Source organism: Lepidochelys olivacea (genome assembly GCF_965140295.1).
Source record: "Lepidochelys olivacea isolate rLepOli2 genome assembly, chromosome: 19".
Taxonomy (NCBI): Eukaryota; Metazoa; Chordata; order Testudines; family Cheloniidae; genus Lepidochelys; species Lepidochelys olivacea.
In genome coordinates this window covers 4,918,850-4,941,392 of record NC_140429.1, presented here as the reverse complement: position 1 = coordinate 4,941,392, position 22,543 = coordinate 4,918,850, and the positions used below count along the sequence as shown (strand labels likewise).

Below are 22,543 nucleotides of genomic sequence, written 5' to 3'. Positions count from 1 at the left end.
AAATAAATCTGGGCTCCAACATTCTGACTGAGGGCTGGTCTACACTACGCTTAAGTCAATGTAACTTATGTCGCTCCGGGGCATGAAAAAGACACACCCCGAGCGACACAAGTTACATCGACCTAAGTGCTGTCCACACCAGTGCTAAGTTGGCGGGAGAGCATCTCCTGTAGCGCCGACATAGTGCGGTAGTGTAGATTTGCTCCGAGCCAAGCAGAAAGCAGAAAGCAATAGACAGGATCATTACAGAAAGACTCACTTAGATGGACACTTATCGAGGCAAATTAGGTACCCAACTGCACCGTGAGGAGAAAATGCATTCTGCAGACACTGTCTCCCTACATCTTCAGGATGAGGAAATCGAACTGATTAACTTGCCGTTTTCTATTGACAAAAAGAGAATGTGCCAAGGCCAGAGGCAAGTGCAAACAGAGCAAACGGGTGTGTGTTTCTATTTTTTATTTTATTTTATACATATGCAGGTTTATTTCCGAAGTAGAAGCAGCCCTCATGCTTCCAGGCCCTCTACACTGAAAAACGTGGAAGAAGAAAGAAGTACCCGAGCTAACCTGTCAGTGTAGTTTTGAAGCTAAAGCATCTCCCCCTAGAGCTGAAAGGAAGGATGTAAAAAACCATTGGTTAACGATTCAAAAAGGTCAGTAAGCAGTTACCTTGATACTGGGCACTGAACCCCTTCTGCCTGTGGTTGCCGTCCGACGTAAAGTGAAGTCGCAGCCAGTTTTTACTGCTGATTACTGGGGCGGGCAGATTCATTCCAGTAAACCTGTAAGAAAATCAACCAGTGATAGTCAAATGCATGTGGCTGGAAACGGTCTTCTGTGAACTTAACCGGAAAGTTGCCCTTCAGATGTCCCAGGAACTGTTCCACTCTGAAGAAAATTGAATGAAAATACATAGACAGTATTTCCCTACATAGTGTTACCATCTTTCACCTCAAGGACTCGTGCAGGTTCAGGACCCCGAATTGTTCAGCATGCATTCCAGAAGGGGAAGTCAAAGGAAAAGCATCCCCATTTCAAAGGAACAGCCCAGCAAAAGAGCAAGCTGGAAAGCTTCCAAGAGGCATTCTTAGTTGATGAATGAGCCAGAAGAAATGCAGGGCCCCATCCCAAATCCTGATCTAGAGCCACCCACTGGTGAGCTACCACTTGCTCTCCTTTCTGGGCCTTTCAACTTCTGCTGAATGCAGGATGATAGAGTGTGAAACAGAAGAGGAAGGTCATTAAAGCATTCAGGACTGCTTTTTGATCCCACTGTAAAAAATAAAAAAATAAAGAAGTCATCTGTCTTTCCTGTGAAAGGTGCTAGGGATTTTCCCCCTCTCTCAATTGGAAGGGTTATATTCATAACTGGCTATGTCTCCCTCTCTCTCTTATTTTTAGGACAAGGAATGCAGGTGACCAAGAACTGAGCATGTCTGGAGAGGGTCAGGATCCTTTACTAAGGACACTCTGTTCATGTCCTCAGAGCTAAGGAGCCTTGCTTGTTTGTGCCAGATGTGCACTTCTGGCAGTGTGGGCATGGCAGAGAAGTTACTCAACCAACATACCTCAACATGAGCTGCTTCTAGGGCAGATGAGGTTAGTCTGACTTCCACGTCATTTGGTTCCTGGCCACTTGGTTCAGACTGCTAACAAGAGTGCTGATTTTAATTGAGGGGAGGGCAGGGCAGGTGCGAGGAAGGCTACTTCTTGTAAAGAAATGAGCCAGGTCCACCAACTGACTTCACTCAGGCCACCAAACAGCTCTTGTGCAGTGATAACATGCAATCCACACCAAAGTGGAGAAGACTGGAGCCCTCAAACTACAGGTGGAAAGCACCATATCCCATTAACAACCCATTGAGCCACCTACTCCCCCAACTCCTTGTTTAATGATAAGCTGATTGCTTTAATACACGGCAGGAAAAGAAAAAAAACCTCTTAGCTAAGTTGTCCTGTGCCATGTCTTAGCCTGGAACAAATGTTTACATAATAGAGTTGTATGCACGAATGCACCCTTGAAAACTGGGGTTTATAATAGGAGTATTAACAGCCTTTACTATAGCAGTGCAAACAACATTGCCATGATATCAGCTATTACAGAATCCAGTTACTTTTAACAGAAGCCCATTTAAAATATTTTATTATAAGACTATGCCACTTATTTAAAACATTTCAGTATTCTAACACTAGTTCTGTTCTGGACGAGAGGAAAAGAATCCCAGTAAATCAATTCCGTTCTCAGAGATAGGCTGCACGTTTTATAGCCAACACATCCAGTAACAGACCAGACAGCCAAAGCAACATAAGAAATCCCACCCCAACATAACATCCCAACGATAACTTGTATCTTTCCTTCTGGCAAACAGCAAGCTGCTGGGATGACATTGTGCAGTACATTTACTAACGACGGTGAACTTCAATACATCCCAGTTCTATGTGTTAATGAAGCAGCCCTGATGAGTTTACTGCATAGCTAACACTTCTCTGCCACCTACTGTACAGCCTTTAAACAAAGTTTAACCTTCAACATATACCCACCCAGGTGGCGCAACTCCAGGCAACTGTGAAACACACTTTAAAATGTTTCTCTTATACTAATTCTTAAGATTGTTCCTGGTCATTTATCTATTGCTTATTTAGATTTGATTTTTGCAAACCTGGGATGTTATAGAAATGGATCACATCTGGCATTTTCCCACCGACGGATAACTCAAAGAGAGCTGAACCAATTTCACTTAAAACCTTTCTAAATAAATAAGTTCAAACATAATCATCTTTGGGCTGAGATCAAACATGGGCTGTTTATTACCAATTTTGAGAAAGTTACTATGGATGGTTACAATGGCAGCATAATTAAACTTAATCCTTGTCTTAACCCAGAGGCTATGATGTTATTGTGTATTCTGAATCAATGGTCCGACAACTTGACCCTGTGTCTGTAAAGTTAAATGCCAGAAATCTATCATTGAGTCCATCCTAGTACATGATCATTCTGCAAAGCTACTTTACAAATGGGCTAGATTCCCTTTTGTCTTGCACCTTGTGTAGTTATTGATAGGAGTGTAAAATGCTAGTAAATCAGGGTGGTAGTGTTTTTTATGCACCTCACACTGATATAAACGATTGTGTAAGGCGTGGGTTGGAAGAATCGAGCAGTATATATTTTCTGTATGGAACTCATCAACACCTTGTAACATCTGCCTAATCCATCTACAGGATTTTGAAGGCATTAATCACTGCCCAATCTGAGCATCAAACCCCGACTTCAACGGGACTATTCATGTGCTTAAGGTTAAGCACCTGCTTAAATCCTTTGTATTCTCTTAGGCACCAATGCCACAATCCGCCACTTCTCAAAACGTCCTCGTTCATCTCTGCCCCCGCCCCGCCCCGATCAGCTTCATTTTTATTTTCTGAACAAAATTAGACTTTTAATGTAAAATGTTGCATCACAGCGGGGTGGCCTCCTGCAGCATTATGTCCGACCACAGCTATTGTTGGTCATTAGCATCCACCTAGTATTTGTGCTCCAGGAGCACCAATCAGGGATTAAGTCTTCATAGTGCTAAGCACCATACCCACGCACAGTGAAGAGACGGCCTTCCTCGAAACACTTATACAGCTAAAGCTGGAATTTAAGGACACCCAGAAGTGTCTGTCTATTTAATGTACTTATATAGCCACTGTAGCATCTGAGCACCTCCCAATCTTTAGTGAATTTATCCTCACAAAACCCTGAACAGTAGGTCAGTGCTATTGTCCCTATTCGGGGGGAGGTGGATAGCTCAGTGGTTTGAGCATTGGCCTGCTAAACCCAGGGTTGTGAGTTCAATCCTGGAGGGGGCCATTTGGGATCTTGGGCAAAAATTGGGGATTGGTCCTGCTTTGAGCAGGGGGTTGGACTAGATGACCTCCTGAGGTCCCTTCCAACCCTGATATTCTATTATTCTATTTCACAGATGGGGAACCGAGGCACAGAGAGGCAAAGTGACTTACTCCAGATGACATAAGAGGCTTGTGACAGAACAAGAATTGAACCCACATCTCTGGCTATCCACAACCACTGGGCTGCTATCACTAAAGATGAGTAGTACTTTGCTAGATGAATAGTGCCACTGAGATCACGAAGGCTGCGTGTGTCTCAAGGTACCATTCAATGTGAGTGAGTGTTACACAGCTGGGTTGAGAATTGCTTGTGTGGGGATATGCGTGTGCGCACATGTGTACATACAAAGACTTGCAATTAATGAAGTGTGAGCATCACAAAGCCATTGGTTCATACCCTCTCCCCCCACTTTTTTTTTTTTGCTAATGAGTCAGCTGATCCACTTTATTAAGCTGTGGTGAGGAAAAGCTGGTAGCATTATATCTGGATTCTGAACACTAGCAGAAGAATTCTTCCTATTTTGTCTCGCTTCTTTAAAGAGAAAAGAATAATAATCCCCACCCTCGCTAGGGTTTCTGACCACATTAACTTCACAACAGGTGAGTAGCATTTCAAACCCCACCACCAAATTGCTTTTCCAACACCACATAAGGAGTAGTTAAGCAATTAAAGTGATTTTTTTAATTGGTTCCAGTTAAATAGGGATTCACTAATGGAAACTGGCTCAAGAACCTGAAGGCTTCATCTTATAATTAGTTTAATTGCACAAAAAAATATAACTTGAAATTATACATGTGGACTGTGCTCCACTTATGACCCAAAGAGGGGAAATCTCTACAAGATATACAGGGACATTTTGTCTGTGGGTGCTGCTGCTAATTATAACCTTCCTGGGTGTTAAAGCTTACATGGCACGAAGTGTTTTTGTACAAACTTTGGGTCTGATCCAAAGCCTAAATTGATGAGAATCTTTCCACTGCCTTCCCTGGGTTTTGGATCAAGCCTTTCATGTCTTTGTATCACCAAAGCAATTTTTGTTTGTACCAGCAAAGGTCCAATCCACTGTGTTACGTTCTGGGTGATCCTGGATGCACAGTTCTGATTCCAGTTCATTATAACGAAGGTTGGTGCTAGCAGTAAACTTGGATCTGGATCTGAACTTGTCCCAAAACTTGGAGATACACAGATCTGAGATTAAGGTTTAGGATACAGGAATGTTGTCTCTCTCACCAACAGAAGCTGGTCTAATATCCTGGGACCAACAAGGCTACCCCTCCACTCGCCCCCCAAAGACTAGCCACTACTGACACTGGTGGCTGATAATACCAGGGGCGGGAGGGGATGTCAAATTACAAGCAAATACTTAGAACCACAGCACTGGACTGGACAAACAACAGTAACAAGAAAGGAGGGAGGAGAATCCTCTGAAAAAGAAATGACTGACTGGAACCATGTATTTAATGGGAAACATGCTGCTCTCCAGCAGTTAATAACTCATTTTTCACTCTAAGGATGGGATCCCACAGGTTTCAGATAATCACTAGGAAGCATTAATGGTTAATTGATAATGGAATAATTCATTACAATTAAACACATATGGAACGGAAGCAGCTGCACGGGCCCTGAATGCAGATGCCGTGGACTACAGACACACAATCTCAGATGCTCAGCTGGTGTGAAACAACATCGCTCCATAGATTTCACTAGAGTTATGCCCCTTTACACCAGGGGAGGATCTGGACCCAAAATGTCTTTCAATAATTATATGGTTTAGCATTTGTATTGAGGTAGCACCTAGAGGCCCCGGCCAGGATGCTAGGCCATCTAGCAATTCCTTCTCCAAAGCGGAGTGAGTGGCGTTTCACTGAACTGTGCAGCGGGAAGCCAGTTCTGTTTGCGGTAGATGGAATTTGGGAGCAGAGATGCTGCTAGACTGGCATGGGGCAGAGTTTAAGGCTGTGGCACGTATTGTGCAGTGTACAGTGGTTGTGCTAGATGGGGATTTGAGGGACTGTACTGTGATTAGCCTTCAATTTTCATTCCTTAACTTTTCAGGGTTGTGCTTGGTGTATAACCCACAGAGCACCCCTATCTGACACAAAATGCAGGGCTATTGTCTATTAAGAAAGGGGAAAGCGAATTCTAGAGGCTTAACTATCCAGACAATAAATTATGCCTCTTCTCCTTTCTGCATTCCCAAAGACACATTTCTACTATATGATGCACAATGAATTTCCAACCCCTGCCATTAGCCCAATAAATGATTGCATTTCTAATAGCTCAGTGAGTCACTGGAATAAATGAAAGTCTATTTTGGATCCTTGCTACTGAACCTTTCTGGATCTTATCTGAAAAAGACGACTACTCGCAACTTTGAAGCCTTTTTAACCATTCCCAAGTTTTTCCTGCCATCATCATCAGGAGATATGAATCACCTGATTAAGTATTCAGATTCCTGAATACGGTGACATGTTAATTGGAAATTCTAAGGTTTTGGATGACTAGCTGGCTACATATTAAAAAAAAAAAACCCAACATTACTCACTCATGGAGGTACAGTGTTCATTCTAAATTAAACCCTCTTTTTAATACAGGGAGCATTCAGACCAGGGCGTGGATGAGAAAATGATGTTCAAAGTGCTGAGGCTTAGAAAAGACTGGATCATTTTTCTGGATGCAAGGCGCAATGGAGGCCGGGGGTGGGATGGGGTGTCAAAGTCATGTGATGGTTTTGGCTGGAGCAGAAGTGGATTTTCACACTTGTTATTTTATTGCCCTCATGTTCAATGATTCTTGGTGGGAGAAAAAAAAGCAAACAAGTCGGCTTGATCATTATTGTTTTCCTAAAATGATGTGCTGTGAGAGCCGTATTTTCAGACATCTCAATTTATGTCATGCCTAAACACAAGTGCCTAAGACAGGAAACCTGGAAAATGCAAACAACCATTTGGAATAAGAACAGGAGGACTTGTGGCACCTTAGAGACTAACCAATTTATTAGAGCACAAGCTGTCGTGAGCTACAGCTCAAAATGCAACACTAGGCGCTTCTCACGCAAAACAACCTGTTAGCATGTACCAGAGCCAGCTGAGTGCTGAGCACATCCTGTCAGATGTTGAGCACCCTCAATTCCCACTAATGTCAACCAGAGTAAAGGACATTCAGGATCTGATTCTATTCTTACTCCCCATGGGGTGAATCAGGAGTCACGTCCTGGGGAAGAAGGCTGCTCTTGTGGTTAACAGCACTAGCCTTCGACACTGGGCTCTGTTCCACTCCTTATGGGACCTTCAGCAAGTCACAGAATCTTTGTGTCCCAGTTTCCCATCTGCAAAGTGAAGATAAGCACCCCGCCTTTACTGTTTAATGTCTTGTCTATTTAGAGGCGCAGGGTCTGCCTCATATTACATGTATGTAGATGGCCGAGCCGAAGCAGTTGCCGATCTCAGTTGAAGCACCTAACTGCTACTGTATAAACAACAGGCAACTACTCCTTTGAAATTAATGGAGTCACAACCAGCGTACGACACCTAATTGGAACGTGCTTATTCCAGATTTACACTGATGCGAGCAAGAAGAGAATTAGGACCACAGTGTTTTCCAGGAACTACTCAGCAGCTTACAAAAGTGGCCTGTGAAAAATCTATTTGTTAAAGTCAGAAGAGGGGCAAAGACTTTCCCAGGTTTCATCCCAGAAGCCTCCTAATATTGTTTATAACCACAGCATTAAAGCAATTTTCCTTAACTGGAATGGAATCCTCCAAGCTCAGTACAGCTCACCAGCATCATAGAATCATAGAATCATAGAATATCAGGGTTGGAAGGGACCCCAGAAGGTCATCTAGTCCAACCCCCTGCTCAAAGCAGGACCCATTCCCAGTTAAATCATCCCAGCCAGGGCTTTGTCAAGCCTGACCTTAAAAACCTCTAAGGAAGGAGATTCTACCACCTCCCTAGGTAACGCATTCCAGTGTTTCACCACCCCCTTAGTGAAAAAGTTTTTCCTAATATCCAATCTAAACCTCCCCCACTGCAACTTGAGACCATTACTCCTCGTTCTGTCATCTGCTACCATTGAGAACAGTCTAGAGCCATCCTCTTTGGAACCCCCTTTCAGGTAGTTGAAAGCAGCTATCGAATCCCCGCTCATTCTTCTCTTCTGCAGGCTAAACAATCCCAGCTCCCTCAGCCTCTCCTCATAACTCATGTGTTCCAGTCCCCTAATCATTTTTGTTGCCCTTCGCTGGACTCTCTCCAATTTATCCACATCCTTCTTGAAGTGTGGGGCCCAAAACTGGACACAGTACTCCAGATGAGGCCTCACCAATGTCGAATAGAGGGGAACGATCACGTCCCTCGATCTGCTCGCTATGCCCCTACTTATACATCCCAAAATGCCATTGGCCTTCTTGGCAACAAGGGCACACTGCTGACTCATATCCAGCTTCTCGTCCACTGTCACCCCTAGGTCCTTTTCCGCAGAACTGCTGCCTAGCCATTCGGTCCCTAGTCTGTAGCTGTGCATTGGGTTCTTCCGTCCTAAGTGCAGGACCCTGCACTTATCCTTATTGAACCTCATCAGATTCCTTTTGGCCCAATCTTCCAATTGGTCTAGGTCCTTCTGTATCCTATCCCTCCCCTCCAGCGTATCTACCACTCCTCCCAGTTTAGTATCATCCGCAAATTTGCTGAGAGTGCAATCCACACCATCCTCCAGATCATTTATGAAGATATTGAATAAAACCGGCCCCAGGACCGACCCTTGGGGCACTCCACTTGATACCGGCTGCCAACTAGACATGGAGCCATTGATCACTACCCGTTGAGCCCGACAATCTAGCCAGCTTTCTACCCACCTTATAGTGCATTCATCCAGCCCATACTTCCTTAACTTGCTGACAAGAATACTATGGGAGACCGTGTCAAAAGCTTTGCTAAAGTCAAGAAACAATACATCCACTGCTTTCCCTTCATCCACAGAACCAGTAATCTCATCGTAAAAGGCGATTAGATTAGTCAGGCATGACCTTCCCTTGGTGAATCCATGCTGGCTGTTCCTGATCACTTTCCTCTCATGCAAGTGCTTCAGGATTGATTCTTTGAGGACCTGTTCCATGATTTTTCCAGGGACTGAGGTGAGGCTGACTGGCCTGTAGTTCCCAGGATCTTCCTTCTTCCCTTTTTTAAAGATTGGCACTACATTAGCCTTTTTCCAGTCATCCGGGACTTCCCCGGTTCGCCATGAGTTTTCAAAGATAATGGCCAGTGGCTCTGCAATCACAGCCGCCAATTCCTTCAGCACTCTCGGATGCAACTCGTCCGGCCCCATGGACTTGTGCACGTCCAGCTTTTCTAAATAGTCCCTAACCGCCTCTATCTCCACAGAGGGCTGGCCATCTCTTCCGCATCCTTTCTTACATACTACGGAAAGGTTAATGCCCCCAAACATTTGCCTTTCAAGCAAACTCAATGAAGCGTGGTCCCCTGCTCTAAACTATTTTACTTGTTTTTTTTCTTCCATTCTTGTATTTTACATTGGATTTAGTCATTAAATATTTATACCGTTCACTCAGCCATTCCTTCCTCAGCATGATCAGTATTACTGTATGCATACCGCATTGATTAATCTCCGGCTCTCAGGCACCATTATCCATTTATAATACCTGATTCCTCTTTTACTTAGTTTCCATTTTCCCCTCTAAATCAATAAAATGTCAAAATGTAAGTCAGAAGCAGTAGAATACTAGAAGGAGAGTATTTCCAGACAAATGCCAATTTACACCCCCCCTCCAAATTACTGGCATTATTATATTATTAATAATTGGTATTATGGTAGCCCCCAAAGGCCTCTGATGAGATCAGGTGCTGTACAAACAGATGGTAAGAGAGACCCTGCCCCAAAGAACTTACACTCTAAGACTCCAATTCAGAAAGCAACCCTATTTAGGACAGCACGTAAGTAAGTGTCTTGTTATAAATTAATGGGACTTAAGTACATGCTCAGCTTCAAGCATATGCTTAAGTGATGTTCAGAATAGGAAGAATTAAACCCAAATTGAAACCCCTTCATGACTCGGGCTCCAAATAGGGAAGACAGATAAAGGATCGGACAAAGGCAGATCTTTGTCCCTGTTTTACAGACTGGGAACTGAGGCATTGAGAGCTGAAATGACTTGCCCACCATCACAAAATATATCTGGGACGGAGCTGGGAATTGAACCCGGATCTCTTAAGAACTAATGGGGATTATAAAGAAACCTTCCCTGTAGAAGGTTATTATATACCTGGCCCCTCTGGGGTTTCTTGCACCTTCCTCCAACTTCCAATCCAGTATATTGGATGAGATAGGATCAAAACAGCAGTCTCTCTGTCTCTCTCTGTTCCTACATGCATGAGCCCCTGCAGTCCCAGACCCCTGAATTTTACACAGGCACACCTAGAATAATGCCTCCTAATGCTTAGTATCCCATTCAAGCAGGGCTGCAACACAGGTAATTAAAAGCTGGCAATCAAAGAAGAGATCGTCTGAGCTGCCAGCCTTTGTGCTGAATAAATTAAACACAAGAAACCCCATTTCATTTGGTTAATTGCAAATTCGATAGGAATTGTGCAAAGCTTTCCCTCATGCAAGGGCCATAATGAACCTCTTAACAAAGCCTCTCATTTTCTAACAGGCTTGTATCTTCAGGATGAATCCTTTAATGGACTTCTGTTTATAGCCACTGCTCTCACTTAGGGTCCCTCGGGGATTCTGAATCCTTCATTTAAATGGGCATGTCCAGAGTGCGAGAGCTCCTAAGGAAATCCTTATGTTATTCTTGTACATTAAAATCAAAATTTCTCCTGCACCCTTGGAAAAAGAACATTGGCAAGGGGCTTGCGTGATCTGGTTTGCAAAGTCACTGTGCTATTGTAACCCACACACCTCCTGGGTGCGGTGCTGTGGCACTGAGGCCATTTGGAGATTAACGAGTCTGCTCTACAGCCGTAGCTAATGGCCATATGGCTTTAGATCCAGTGGCCCCAGGTTCAATCCTGCCCACCGACTAATGGGACCTGTCGCAGTTACACTGCGTTCCTGTGGTTCCACTCTGCAGTCAATTTACCAATGGCGGCTGGGGTGTGAACTTCCAATCCAGCATTCGTCAGTGTGGATTTCCACTCCTTGTCTTACAGACTAGAAGAGCAATGCCTTTTAGCCCCTTGTGTACCTGGTGCAGATTGTGGCAGATGTTTGACGGGCGCACGCAAAAAAACACTCAACAGGTAGTGAGAAATGTCTATTCTGTTCTATAGAGGTTCTCACCGTAGAATTTGAGACACCTTCTAGTAGTGCATTAAGCAACATGATTAAAACCTGTTTGTTCTCTTATCCTTCCCCCCAGGGGACAAAGTCTGTGTAGTGAGTTGCGCGCGTGCGTGTACACACACACACAATGTTGGTTAGAGAAGGCAAGGTGAAAGAAACGTACCTTGCACTTCGAGCAGAAGGTGGTGAGATTTCTGATGGTCCTTGGATGAGTTCATTCCAGTCTTGGGCCACACCCTAGAAAGCCTTGCATCCTGCACAGCTGAGTGTTACCCTTATTGTAGGGTTCCACTGTGCCAGAGGAGCAAAGCTGTTGACTGTGGTCTTCATCCCAGAGGTTTAGTTAGGCTTTTTGCTACCCTGGGCCCTGTAGCCAGTAGAAATTGCAGGCAAACAGAGGCTGGGCGACTGTACTTGCTACAGCTGGGATGTAACTAACACCACTTCCTCTTGTGAAGAGTACCATCAGATCTTAAACAACTATGAACAGGCAGGAGGATCTGTCTTTTCTGCAAGATGGCAATCCCAACAGCACAGCACTCCCTCGCACCGCAGTGGGTTAATCACTGACTCAGAAAGAAGAGCACCTGCTCTTTAAATAATACATACTACTTTCTGAAGCACCAGATGGTCTTCCCTAAAGGCCTCTGTGAAGCAGCCAGTAAAGGGTTAAGGGTACCTGCCAGTCACATGACCCAGCAAGGGGTTTAACAGTAGGGCGTGCCCTGGAGACAGAGAAGCAAGAGAAAAGCCTCTGCAGAGTGCAACCTGCATTGGCCAAGGGAACTGCTTTGCTTTGGTGTTGCAAGTTTTCTGTTTAACCAAACAGGTTTCTGTTTAACCATGCCCAGAGTCACAGAGCAAATCAGGTGAGCACATCACTGCTGTGTGCTGGGTTGGTCAGGCCGCCCACCAGCTCCCAGTCTCCCAGGCAAATTCTGGCCCTGATGAGCTATGCTTAACTTATGAAACATGACAGTCACAATGCAAGGTAGGACAGCGTTAGGCTGGATACGCTACCTCGACTTGCACATTAATCAATCCTTTCTGTAGACAAGGGGCCATATTTCAGAAGCTCTTCCTATCTTAGTGCATTATTTATTATTATTCCCTTCATCTGTACTTCTGCCTTTTCAGCCAAACTTCGACTCAAATGATCTTGAGAGGTGAACAGTCATTAAGTTTGAACATTGTACTTTAGGGTATTCACCCTCTTACGGGAAAGCATGCAGCGAGAACCTAACACCTCATTCACTTGAAATCAGAGCAACTTCGTCAGGATGGACTTCCACAAAGATAACATAATTAGGTCAAGTTGTTCGAGAGTAAATGCCAGGAAGTGGGGAGGACAAAACAAGCATCCCTAAATACACCTACATAATTTGGAAAGAGAAATGAAAAAGCCTGGAGTTCTCCTATCGAGCATGATGTAACGCTGGGTTCTCATGCTGAGCTTAAGTCTTTGACAGTCCCTAGATATTTATACTTGAACTGCCATTGAGCACGTGACTCCTGCCCACTGCAGCACTAAGGGAAAAAATACACTGATAAGACTAGCAGCAATGCCTTTCAATAGCACCGTCTATCCAAGGACCTCAAAGCGTTTTACACACATGAACTGAGTCTCCTGGCTCCCTCGTCCCACCACCCTGCGAAAGAAAGGAATTAAATTACTTTCTCCTTCTATAGACAGGGAAAAAGAAGCACCAAGAAGTTACCTGTCTGATCTTCAGAGGTGCTAAGCACCCACAAATCCAAATGAAGCTAACAGGAGCTCAAGATCTTTAGAAAAAACAGTCCATTGTGACTTGCTCTAGGGCATTCACTGAGACAGAGGCAGGCAGCTCTGGTTTCCTATTCCAGCCTTACAGATCTCAGGTGAAATCCTGGCCCTGCTGAAGTCAATGGGAAATCTCCCATTGATTTCAATTTCTCCTCTGAATTTTGCATCCTAGACCCAACTCTAGGGCAAGACCCTCCATTGCTGTAAATTGGTCATAACTCTGCTGACTTCAAGCTCTCACCATCTTCCTGTTTACATAAATGGAGCATCACTGTCTGAGAATCCAGCCTCTACTTTCCAATACTTGAGTGTTGAGTCCTTCCTAGATCCAATGATGCATCCGATGAAGTGAGCTGTAGCTCACAAAAGCTTAGGCTCAAATAAATTTGTTAGTCTCTAAGGTGCCACGAGTCCTCCTTTTCTTTTTGCTTCCTAGATACAGTTTCCAGCCTTTGAGTGCATCTGCTGGTATCCCTTACAAAAGCTGATGCTGGAAGTGACACCAAGTTCGTTTATCATTAGGTTTGCATTCTTCTTCTGGTTGTATTCCCTTGAAAGATGACAGTACTTCCGCATAGCAGCAAAAAATCAGCCATGGCCGTCAACTTTAATTACGGTCTGCTCCCAGATAAATTTGCTGGCTAAAAACAATCAATACTTTTTGCAAGAGAATTACATTGCTGTTAATTTTTTATTTTTAAAGTGACACAGGATTTGATTTCCCCAGCTCATTTAAAATAAAATTATAAACCAGAACCTTAACGGGTATATATCGGTGTAAAAGAGCTACACCAGTTTACACTAACTAAGGGTCTGGCCTTACCTATTTTCCCTGCAATTTATTTTCCTGACCTACAAAACGTTTCAAAATTAGTTCACTCCCCCTCAGCCTACTCATTATTGGACCCCCTCATACAAAACTGCTTCATTAAAATGAATCAGATTAATATATTTACATGCCCACTGGCATTTTTGAAATTATTAAATGGCTTCACAGTAACAAGGTGAAGTCTGGATGCTAAAGATTTCTTGTTTAATTTAACGCAGTTTGTGTACTCACCCTCTCCCTCCCCACACATACGTGTTAAAGCAAACGGTCCAGTTTACTTCTAAATACTTCATTCTCAAGGTGGATTTTGCTCCCATAAATGCTACTCTCAACTCCATTCAAGGACAAGAACTCAAAAGATGCAACTATCCTCTGCAGAAGGATTTTCTGCTGTGACGGGTGAAAGATTTGGGATTGTATATAGATTTAGAGCACTTACAGAAATCAGCTGTTAAACATTAAGCGAGCCTCAACCTTGAGTATAATGGTGCTATAGCCCAGTTATAAATCCACCAAGAAACTTTACTCAAAACTTATCCTGACCCTAAACTTTGAAGTTCAAAAATTCTGGATAACTCTAAAATCTCTCTTAATACACAAACAGTCTACCTATCCAGTCTACCTATCCTATAAGAGCATTATCACATTCTGTTGCAGAAGAAATGCATACCAGTGATGAAGGTGAAAACAGGACATCTGCTGCTAATATTTCCTTCGGCCTGTCCAGGTACCAACAGGTGGGGAAGTTGCATGTACAACTAGGAGGAAAAAATGCTGCTGTAATAATACTTCTGAAATGGACCCAGCAGAGATAGATCCCCACCCAGGGCCATTCAGGAGGAAAAGAAAGAGACTCTTACTTCTGGAGAAGAATTTGTTTTAATAGGTGGCCAGGGCTATTCTAGCTATTAGCCAGACAGCTGTAGCTGATACAGAACCTCCTGTGACCCTGCTCATCATCTTGCAAAAAGATTTGTACTGGTGCCTTCAAAATAAGAGTTGTGCCCAATACCCTCAGATATTAAAAATAGATATTCCATGCCCTGGCCTTTGGCAATTTTTTTTAATATGTAGCAAAACTTGGTGTTTATATAGTGCTTTTCATTCCTAGGTCTCAAAGCCCTTTACAAAGGAGGGAAAGTATGATTACACCCATTTGCACAAGGGAGGTGGCGTGAATTACTGATGACCACACAGGGGGCTGGGAATAGAACCCAGGTCTGCTGAGACGCAGATCCCGAGCCACTCAGTACCCCGCCCCATCCCTTAGCATATTTAATATGGATGAGAGGTTCATGAGGTCCATCACAGCCTCTGTTAATCCAAAAAAGACCTAGTAGATGAAGAGAGAACTGCCTTGCCATTGTGCCTCAGGATATGTCTGCACCACAATCAGAGATGTGACAGCAGCACCTGTAGACAAATCCAGCTAGCTGGAATAACAATAGCAGTGAAGCCATGGCAGCATGGGCTAGCCACTAGAGAATATACCCAGGGTACTGAGCAGGCCTGTATTGCAGTGACTTCACTGCTATTGTTATTTGAGCTACCTGGATCAAATCTAGCACAGGGGTATATCTGAAAATACTTCAGACATAATTTATTGCATTGTAGACATACCCTCAGGCATGAGAAGTGATGTTCCATGAGCAGTCCATGGCCTTCCTGGTTACACACCCAACCCAGGAGCCAAATATTGTCCATTATGGGGGGATGGTTTTGTGATGTGGTCACATGTACAATAACCTATGGCTATTGGACAGACATCCGATGGAAATGACTTTCCCTTACTACTGATCTGTGACCTGAGAACTAGAAATGAAAGTTGCACATCTCCTTCGCCAATTAGCTGAGCTAGTCCTAATGCAAATATTCGTACAGTGACTTGATACAAGACAACCCCTGTAAACATGACACGGGCTTTACAACAGAAAAGAATGGGGAGCCTGTACAATGCATAGACACAATAACCTGCAATAAGAATGGTCACAAAAGGAGGCTTACCCTAATAGGATGGATGGGTCAAATTATATATATATAAGTGCTTGCCCTGGTATTTCTATTACTTCAATAACATTAGGTTCAAGTCATAGAAAAAGAAAGGTAACTTATATGATTATCTTTATTCTATTCAGGAGAAAACAGATACTAATTTAACCCAAGGTAAAATAGCTAATGCATTTGAAAGCTGCTAATGCCGTGTGCAAATCCCCCACAGAAATTTGCTACCCTTTTATTACACTCCCCTGTAACCTCTTTCCACCTTATTACCAATGCTACAGAGACTGCTTTTTCTCAGGACACACACAGCTAGTGGGGTGACAGCAAAGAGCCACTACATTTTATTAGTTATTGTTTTAAATAATAAATGCTGTGTGTGTGTGTGTGTGTGTGTGTGTGTGTGTGTGAATTTACTTGTGATTTCAACAGGACCTAGTCATATGCTTAAAGTTAAGCACATGCTTAAGTGCGTTGCTGGGTGGGAGGCAGTGGTGCTGGACTGATAACCCAGGAATCAGAAGCTCTCTCTTTATCCATAGATTAGGCAGAGCATGCATGACAGCAGGGCATGTATTTACACAGTGGTCAACCCTGAACTCCAAAGACCAACCCCAAGGAGTAGGAAGACAAGTCAGTCTCTATGAATCCTTGGTTGGCCTCTCTGCTGGGACTGCCCACATGCGTTTTTATGATCGTGGTTTCTTTGGGAACTAGACCTTGAACATTCAATTTAAGCCACTACTGCTTTCAAATACACAAAAACTAACTTACATAGATCCTTCTGAGTATTTGCTGGGGTAGCAGTTCACTGGAAAATGCTAGGGTCCAAAGGGTCACTAACCTTCATCCAACTTCTGAGTGTCATATCCACAACTGGAATGGTCCAAGCCAGGGGTCAACACATTCTCAGGGTCCTGCTTAGGGCCTGATCCAAATTCAGCTGAAGTCCCTGGGAGTCTTTCCACTGACTTCTATGGGCTTTGGGTCAGGCCATTAATAACTGACTTGAGATCATTTTACCAGCCATTGTTCATTGACTATTTATGGACATTCAGGCCCAGTCTGACAAGCTGCCAAAACCTGGAAGTGGTTTCAACAATAAGATGGGGGATGAGGCTCTCACTTACATGAAAGATTAGTCGCCTCCTTAAAGTTGCAAAGGATGCTCCCCAAGGCTTGCCTGGCATGTGCAGAGATGCTAGCCCCAGGGAAGTAAGACACTGCTAGTGACCCAGATACCAGGGGTTGCCACTAAACCAGCTCATGCACTATTTAGGACTGCAAGTGGCTTTCTTCCAGCATCTGGAGCAGCTTTTGAAGTGGCTAAAGATTCTCCTGCAACTTCTCAACTATGCCACAGAGGTAAATTAAACCCCAAAACATTCACCATTTGAGCCCTGCATATAGGCAGTCCCATTCAAACATACTACGCAAACAATAAAATAGCCACAGAGATTGCAGTCACAACCCCTGCTAACTGGCCTCAGGGATATGTGGTAGAACTGATCATAAGTGGACCAGGAGCAGGAGAGTGTCTCTGCAGGCATGGTGCTTCCATCAACACCTTGAGGATGAAAGGGACTGATGGGCTGTGCCAGGAGAGGTACTGAAGCCTCCTGAGGAAGGCACAGGCCTGGCCTAATGGTTTCCGCCTCAAATCAGAAGTCTTAACTAATCAAGTGATAAACGGCATCTCTGGTGCTGGGAGTCTGGAGCAGCCCATCGTTTGGATTATCCTCACCTGTTCCTGTAGTGAGACGCTGACTGATGGAAACAATGCGGCAAAGCTAGGGGATAAAATAAGCTGCTCACCTTTCCCATCACATCAGCAAACAGAGGCTGGGAAGACTTCTTTAATTTTTTAAATATACGGTCTGATAAATCTTGGGACTATTACAACCTCCTTCCTAGTCTAAAACCTGTCCAGACTGCTTATACAGTGCTAATGCATTATACTTAAAGAACAGCATAACAATAGCTACTCAGACCATCCCGGGCTACTTTACACTCTAAAGGGACGATACATATGAGCACCCAACACCATGTCTGCACCTTTGGGTACTTATATGAAAGGATTGAACCTCCAACCCTTTCAGCAGATGGCAAAATCTTGTCTAGCTGTTTAAACAAGGGCTATGCGGAATTGTCTGTCTGGTTACATCTGGCAACATTAAAGGCCATACTTTCTTCAAGTGAAGTCCAGCACTGAAGGAGAATGACAAAAATGGCATCGTCTTATTCAGTAGAAGCCTGGTCTGAAGCCCACTCTAATTGCCTTGTCCTCTCTGCTTTGGAACCTACCTTGGCTACCATGCCCACAGATCACTGACCTTTTGGGGGCAGAGAGTGTCTTTTTATTCTGTGATTGTACAGCCCCTACCTCCCTAGTCTGGACCCTGAGTGGAGCCTCTAGGACCTACCACAATACAAATAAATAATAAAATACCACTACCACCTGGCATTGGCTGGGCAAGGGCAAGCAGCTCACTTGATGATTACCTGTTCTGTTCTGTTCATTCCCTCTGGGGCACCTGGCACTGGCCGCTGTCGGAAGACAGGATACTGGGGTAGATGGACCCTTGATCCGACCCAGTAGGGCCATTCTTATGTTCTTAATTTCTTTTTTCTAAATTGTTTATTGTTGTCCTTTCCCCACCCCCCAAGCCCAGGCCCCATGCCAATTTCTCAGTTTTGTCCTAAAACCTAGATGATAAACTCACCAGGGCATGGCAGTTTTCTTTGTTATTTTTCTTCAGTGCCAAGAACAATGGGGCTTTGTTGAGCACCCGCTTGACTGGGGCTCCAAAAAGGGCTACTGTAATATGAATATATCTTTGGCTTCAGTAGGTTTTTGATCACGCCTCAGAGCTGCTCTCTGAACCTATTCCATGTTTTACGTGCTTGCTTTAGTGATGGAAAATAAGTGTTTACTCCTTTGCTCTCCCACTACCCCTGAGCAGCCAACACAGCTGGTTGAGAGCTGATTGGATTCTAGTCTGCCCTGTAGAGTGGCTACGTTCACAATCCTAACTCACTACAGGGCCAAATTCTGGCCCTCACTTCCACATAGGCAACTACACTGAAGGCTAGAGCCAGAAAATTTTCATAGCTTCTTTCATTTCATTCCCACTGTGCAGCCTTTTTGGCTTTAATGTCTCCAGCGGATGCTGATTCAACATGGCCCTCTGGCAGCTTGTTCCATTGCCTAAAAATGGTCCTGACAGCTGTAAAATTGTTTCTTGTTCTACCTTCGACTACTACAGAGAATAAGCCTTCCCCCTTCCTGTTTGGTATAGCCACACATGGTTTTATAGTTATAGTATCTGCCTCCATCATCTCTTACATGCCTCTCTGTGGAGATCTCATTTTCCAAACCATTTTTGGTCGCCTGTCTGGGAATTCCTTTCCAAACTATTATTTATCCAGAACAGGCATCATCCCTTGCGATAGCTGCCAGGGGAATGAAATGTGTCCCTCTAGCAACCAACAAAATAAACCCAAAATTGTATATATAAAAGCTTGAAAAGATTTTCTGGACATTGGGGTTCCAGGTTTGTTGGACAGTCAACTCTCCAGAGCCCTGCATAAAGAGAGAGATTGGGTGTGGGGGAAAGGGCTCTTCTGAAGACTGTATCTTGGAGGGCTATTTCAGCAAATGGACCTATGAAACTGTAGGGGGCAAGGGAAGATGCTACACACCATTCCACTATTCCACCCTTCATCCACTACCCCTTTTACATTCCCGCTTCCCTCTCTTAGTTACGCTGTGCATTGTTGCTGTTATTTTCCACCACCAGTGATCAGACTCTGATAATGGTCATGGCCACAAAGTTTAAACATTTTTATTATTGTACAGGAGTTCCTCGGTGAGATCAGGAACCCTGCCGTATACACTATTTACATAAAGTAAATAGTCCTTGCCCTCAACAGAAATTACAGCACAAAACAGAACTGGTACTGGAATAAGGCTGCCTTATTCTCATGGTGACAATTACAACACAAGATGGTTTTGCAGTCCTCTTCCTAGCTCAACAGGGAATCATTAAAAAAGGGATAGATAAGAAGACAGAAAATATCATATTGCCTCTATATAAATCCATGGTACGCCCACATCTTGAATACTATGTGCAGATGTGGACGCCCCATCTCAAAAAAAGATGTATTAGACTTGGAAAAGGTTCAGAAAAGGGCAACAAAAATGATGAGGGGGATGGAACAGCTGCCATATGAGGAGAGATTAATAAGACTGGGACTTTGCAACTTGGAAAAGAGACGGCTAAGGGTGGGTAGGATAGAGGTCTATACAATTATGACTGGGGTGGAGAAAGTAAATCAGGAAGTGTCGTTTACTCCTTCTCTTAACACAAGACCTAGGAGTCACCAAATGAAATTAATAGGCAGCTGGTTTAAATCAAACAAAAGGAAGTATTTCTTCACACAACACACAGTCAACCTGTGGAACTCCTTGCCAGAGGATGTTGTGAAGGCTGAGACTATAACAGGGTTCAAAAAAGAACTAGATAAATTCATGGAGGATAGGACCATGAATGGCTATTTGCCAGGATGGGCAGGGATGGTGTCCCTAGCCTCTGTTTGCCAGAAGCTGGGAATGGGCAACAGGGGATGGATCACTTGATGATTCCCTGTTCTGTTCATTCCCTCTGGAGCACCTGGCCCTGGCAACTGTCGGAAGACAGGATACTGGGCTAGATGGACCTTTGGTTTGACCCAGTGTGGCCGATCTTATGTTCTTATGTTGCCTGTGTGACCGCAGCAAATTCTCTTTCCAACAGGCAAATGGGGAAAGCAAATCGTGGATTTTGGTCTAACGATCCTCTCAGAACAAAGCATTTTGGTTTAACTGACGCACAGAAACAAAGGGTGGAAATTTTTTGCCTTTGAATGCACTGATTGCAAAGGGCTGACAAACTGAAGCAATCACCTGTAATGACTCAATGTTGAATAAAACATGCTAAGTAAATAAACACATTCAGATATTGTGGTCATTTGCTAAGGTACACACACAGAACGGCAAAGAGAACACAGGACCTTCAGGTTCAAACCAACACAGCTCTTGGCTACTTTGTACTAAACAAGATTGCCCATTAGCTGTGTGCCTGAGTGGCACCACTTATCGACTCTTTCTAGACCTCCAGCCATCAGAAACATCATCACGGTCCTATTTAGGATTTAGGGCCTGATGCAAATCCCACTGAAGTCGAGGGGAGTCCTTCTATTGGCTTTGGATCAGTTTTTTTAGTATTTATCTTGAGTTCATTTGACCAGCAGTCCTTTGTTGGTTATTCATTCTCCATGCACTAAATATATAGATAGATTTCGATATAGATATAGACAGGTGGTCACTCTGGCCCTGTCTGATGAGCTACCAGTCTCTTGGAGGAAATAGTTTTCGAGAAGAGGAGGAGAGGCTCTCATTTTACATGAAAGTTTATTGTTGCCTCCTTAAATTCCCAAAGGGTCAAAAAATTGCATACACACACGTGCCCAATGCAGACCAAAGCCCAGATTTTTCAAAAGCAACTAGCAATGCTGGGTGCCCCAACAGTGGTTTGGGTCGCTAACTTGAAACATGTCAAAGGGACGTAAATTTTCAGAACCTGCCCTCTGATAATCAGGCCTCTTTCTTAGGAGTTTCAAGCTGGGCACCCAAAATTTGGGGTACTCAAAAATTACTAGCCACTTTTGAAAAGCTTGACCCAGAGCCCAGCAGGGTAAGCTGCTGAGCCACATGTAGCTTAGAGATGTCTGATTTGCCTCTGTGCACAATGTGTCCCTGTTTGAAAAGCCAGAGAAACAGTTAAATGACAGAGCTCCAGGTACAAAAATGCCTCTAATTGTAATCAGCCACTGTGCAAAGCCCAGCTTCAATGGGAACATTTATTTGATTTTCCAAACTCTTCTTTTTTTTTAAACCTGTGCTCTCTCATCAAGCTTAATGAGGCATTCATCTATCCAGGCCCATATCAGGTCTGGGGAACTGAAAACAAAGCCAAAAGGTCAGCAGCAAAGATGCTTTGTGGTCCGAGAGCTAAACCACTGTCAGCATGAGAATTTTGACGTGCGGAACATGGCCCGAGTGAGGGGAATCTGCTTGCACCCTGAGATTCACAGCTATGATGGGGGCAAAATAGGTGATCTGTGGGGCAGGGAGAGATGTGCAGTATTGTATCTTGTACTCGGTTTTATGATCCCTCCACTTTGGATGCCCTGTCCTCCTGGATATTGCTAAGTCCGCTCAGCAAGGTGAACAGGGACTGCCCCAACTCAGGGCAGCATGGCATGTAGTTAGCAACTCCCCTTTCGTCATCTTTCCCCATTCACCACTGTGACACAGTCTGTCAGTGTTAATGCCAACAGTGTTTACTTCTGCTAGGGAACTTCACCAGTGACAGAAAGATCTACCAGGGCACTGAAAACGCAATAGCACGCAGAACACACTCAATCAATGCACGCAAACTTGCTTGACCAAAAACTCAATAGGGCAAGCAAATTAACAGGGCTAATATTTTACCTAATTGTTAGCCTGAGGGAATTAGCATTCAATAAATCAGGTAAATATAGATGTGAGTGCCTTGGAACGGTGGTAGTTGGGGAAACAACCCTAGATCTTCTTAGAAACAGAGCAAAGTTTAGAACATCATCTGGATTAGAGTCTGATGCTCATAATCCTGGTGGGAAAAGGATTATCCATTACTGTGCTTTAAATACT

At 43.9% G+C, this 22,543-nt stretch overlaps 1 protein-coding gene across 1 annotated transcript in view; it reads right to left on the bottom strand.

Annotated features, from left to right (window-relative positions):
* Positions 1-22,543, bottom strand: part of CSMD2 (CUB and Sushi multiple domains 2) — a 544,659-nt gene that overhangs the window by 283,616 nt on the left and 238,500 nt on the right. Inside the window, exon 6 of the mRNA XM_084652534.1 lies at positions 672-784. Coding sequence (XP_084508660.1) covers positions 672-784 — 113 coding nt within the window. The remainder of the gene's footprint in view (positions 1-671; positions 785-22,543) is intronic.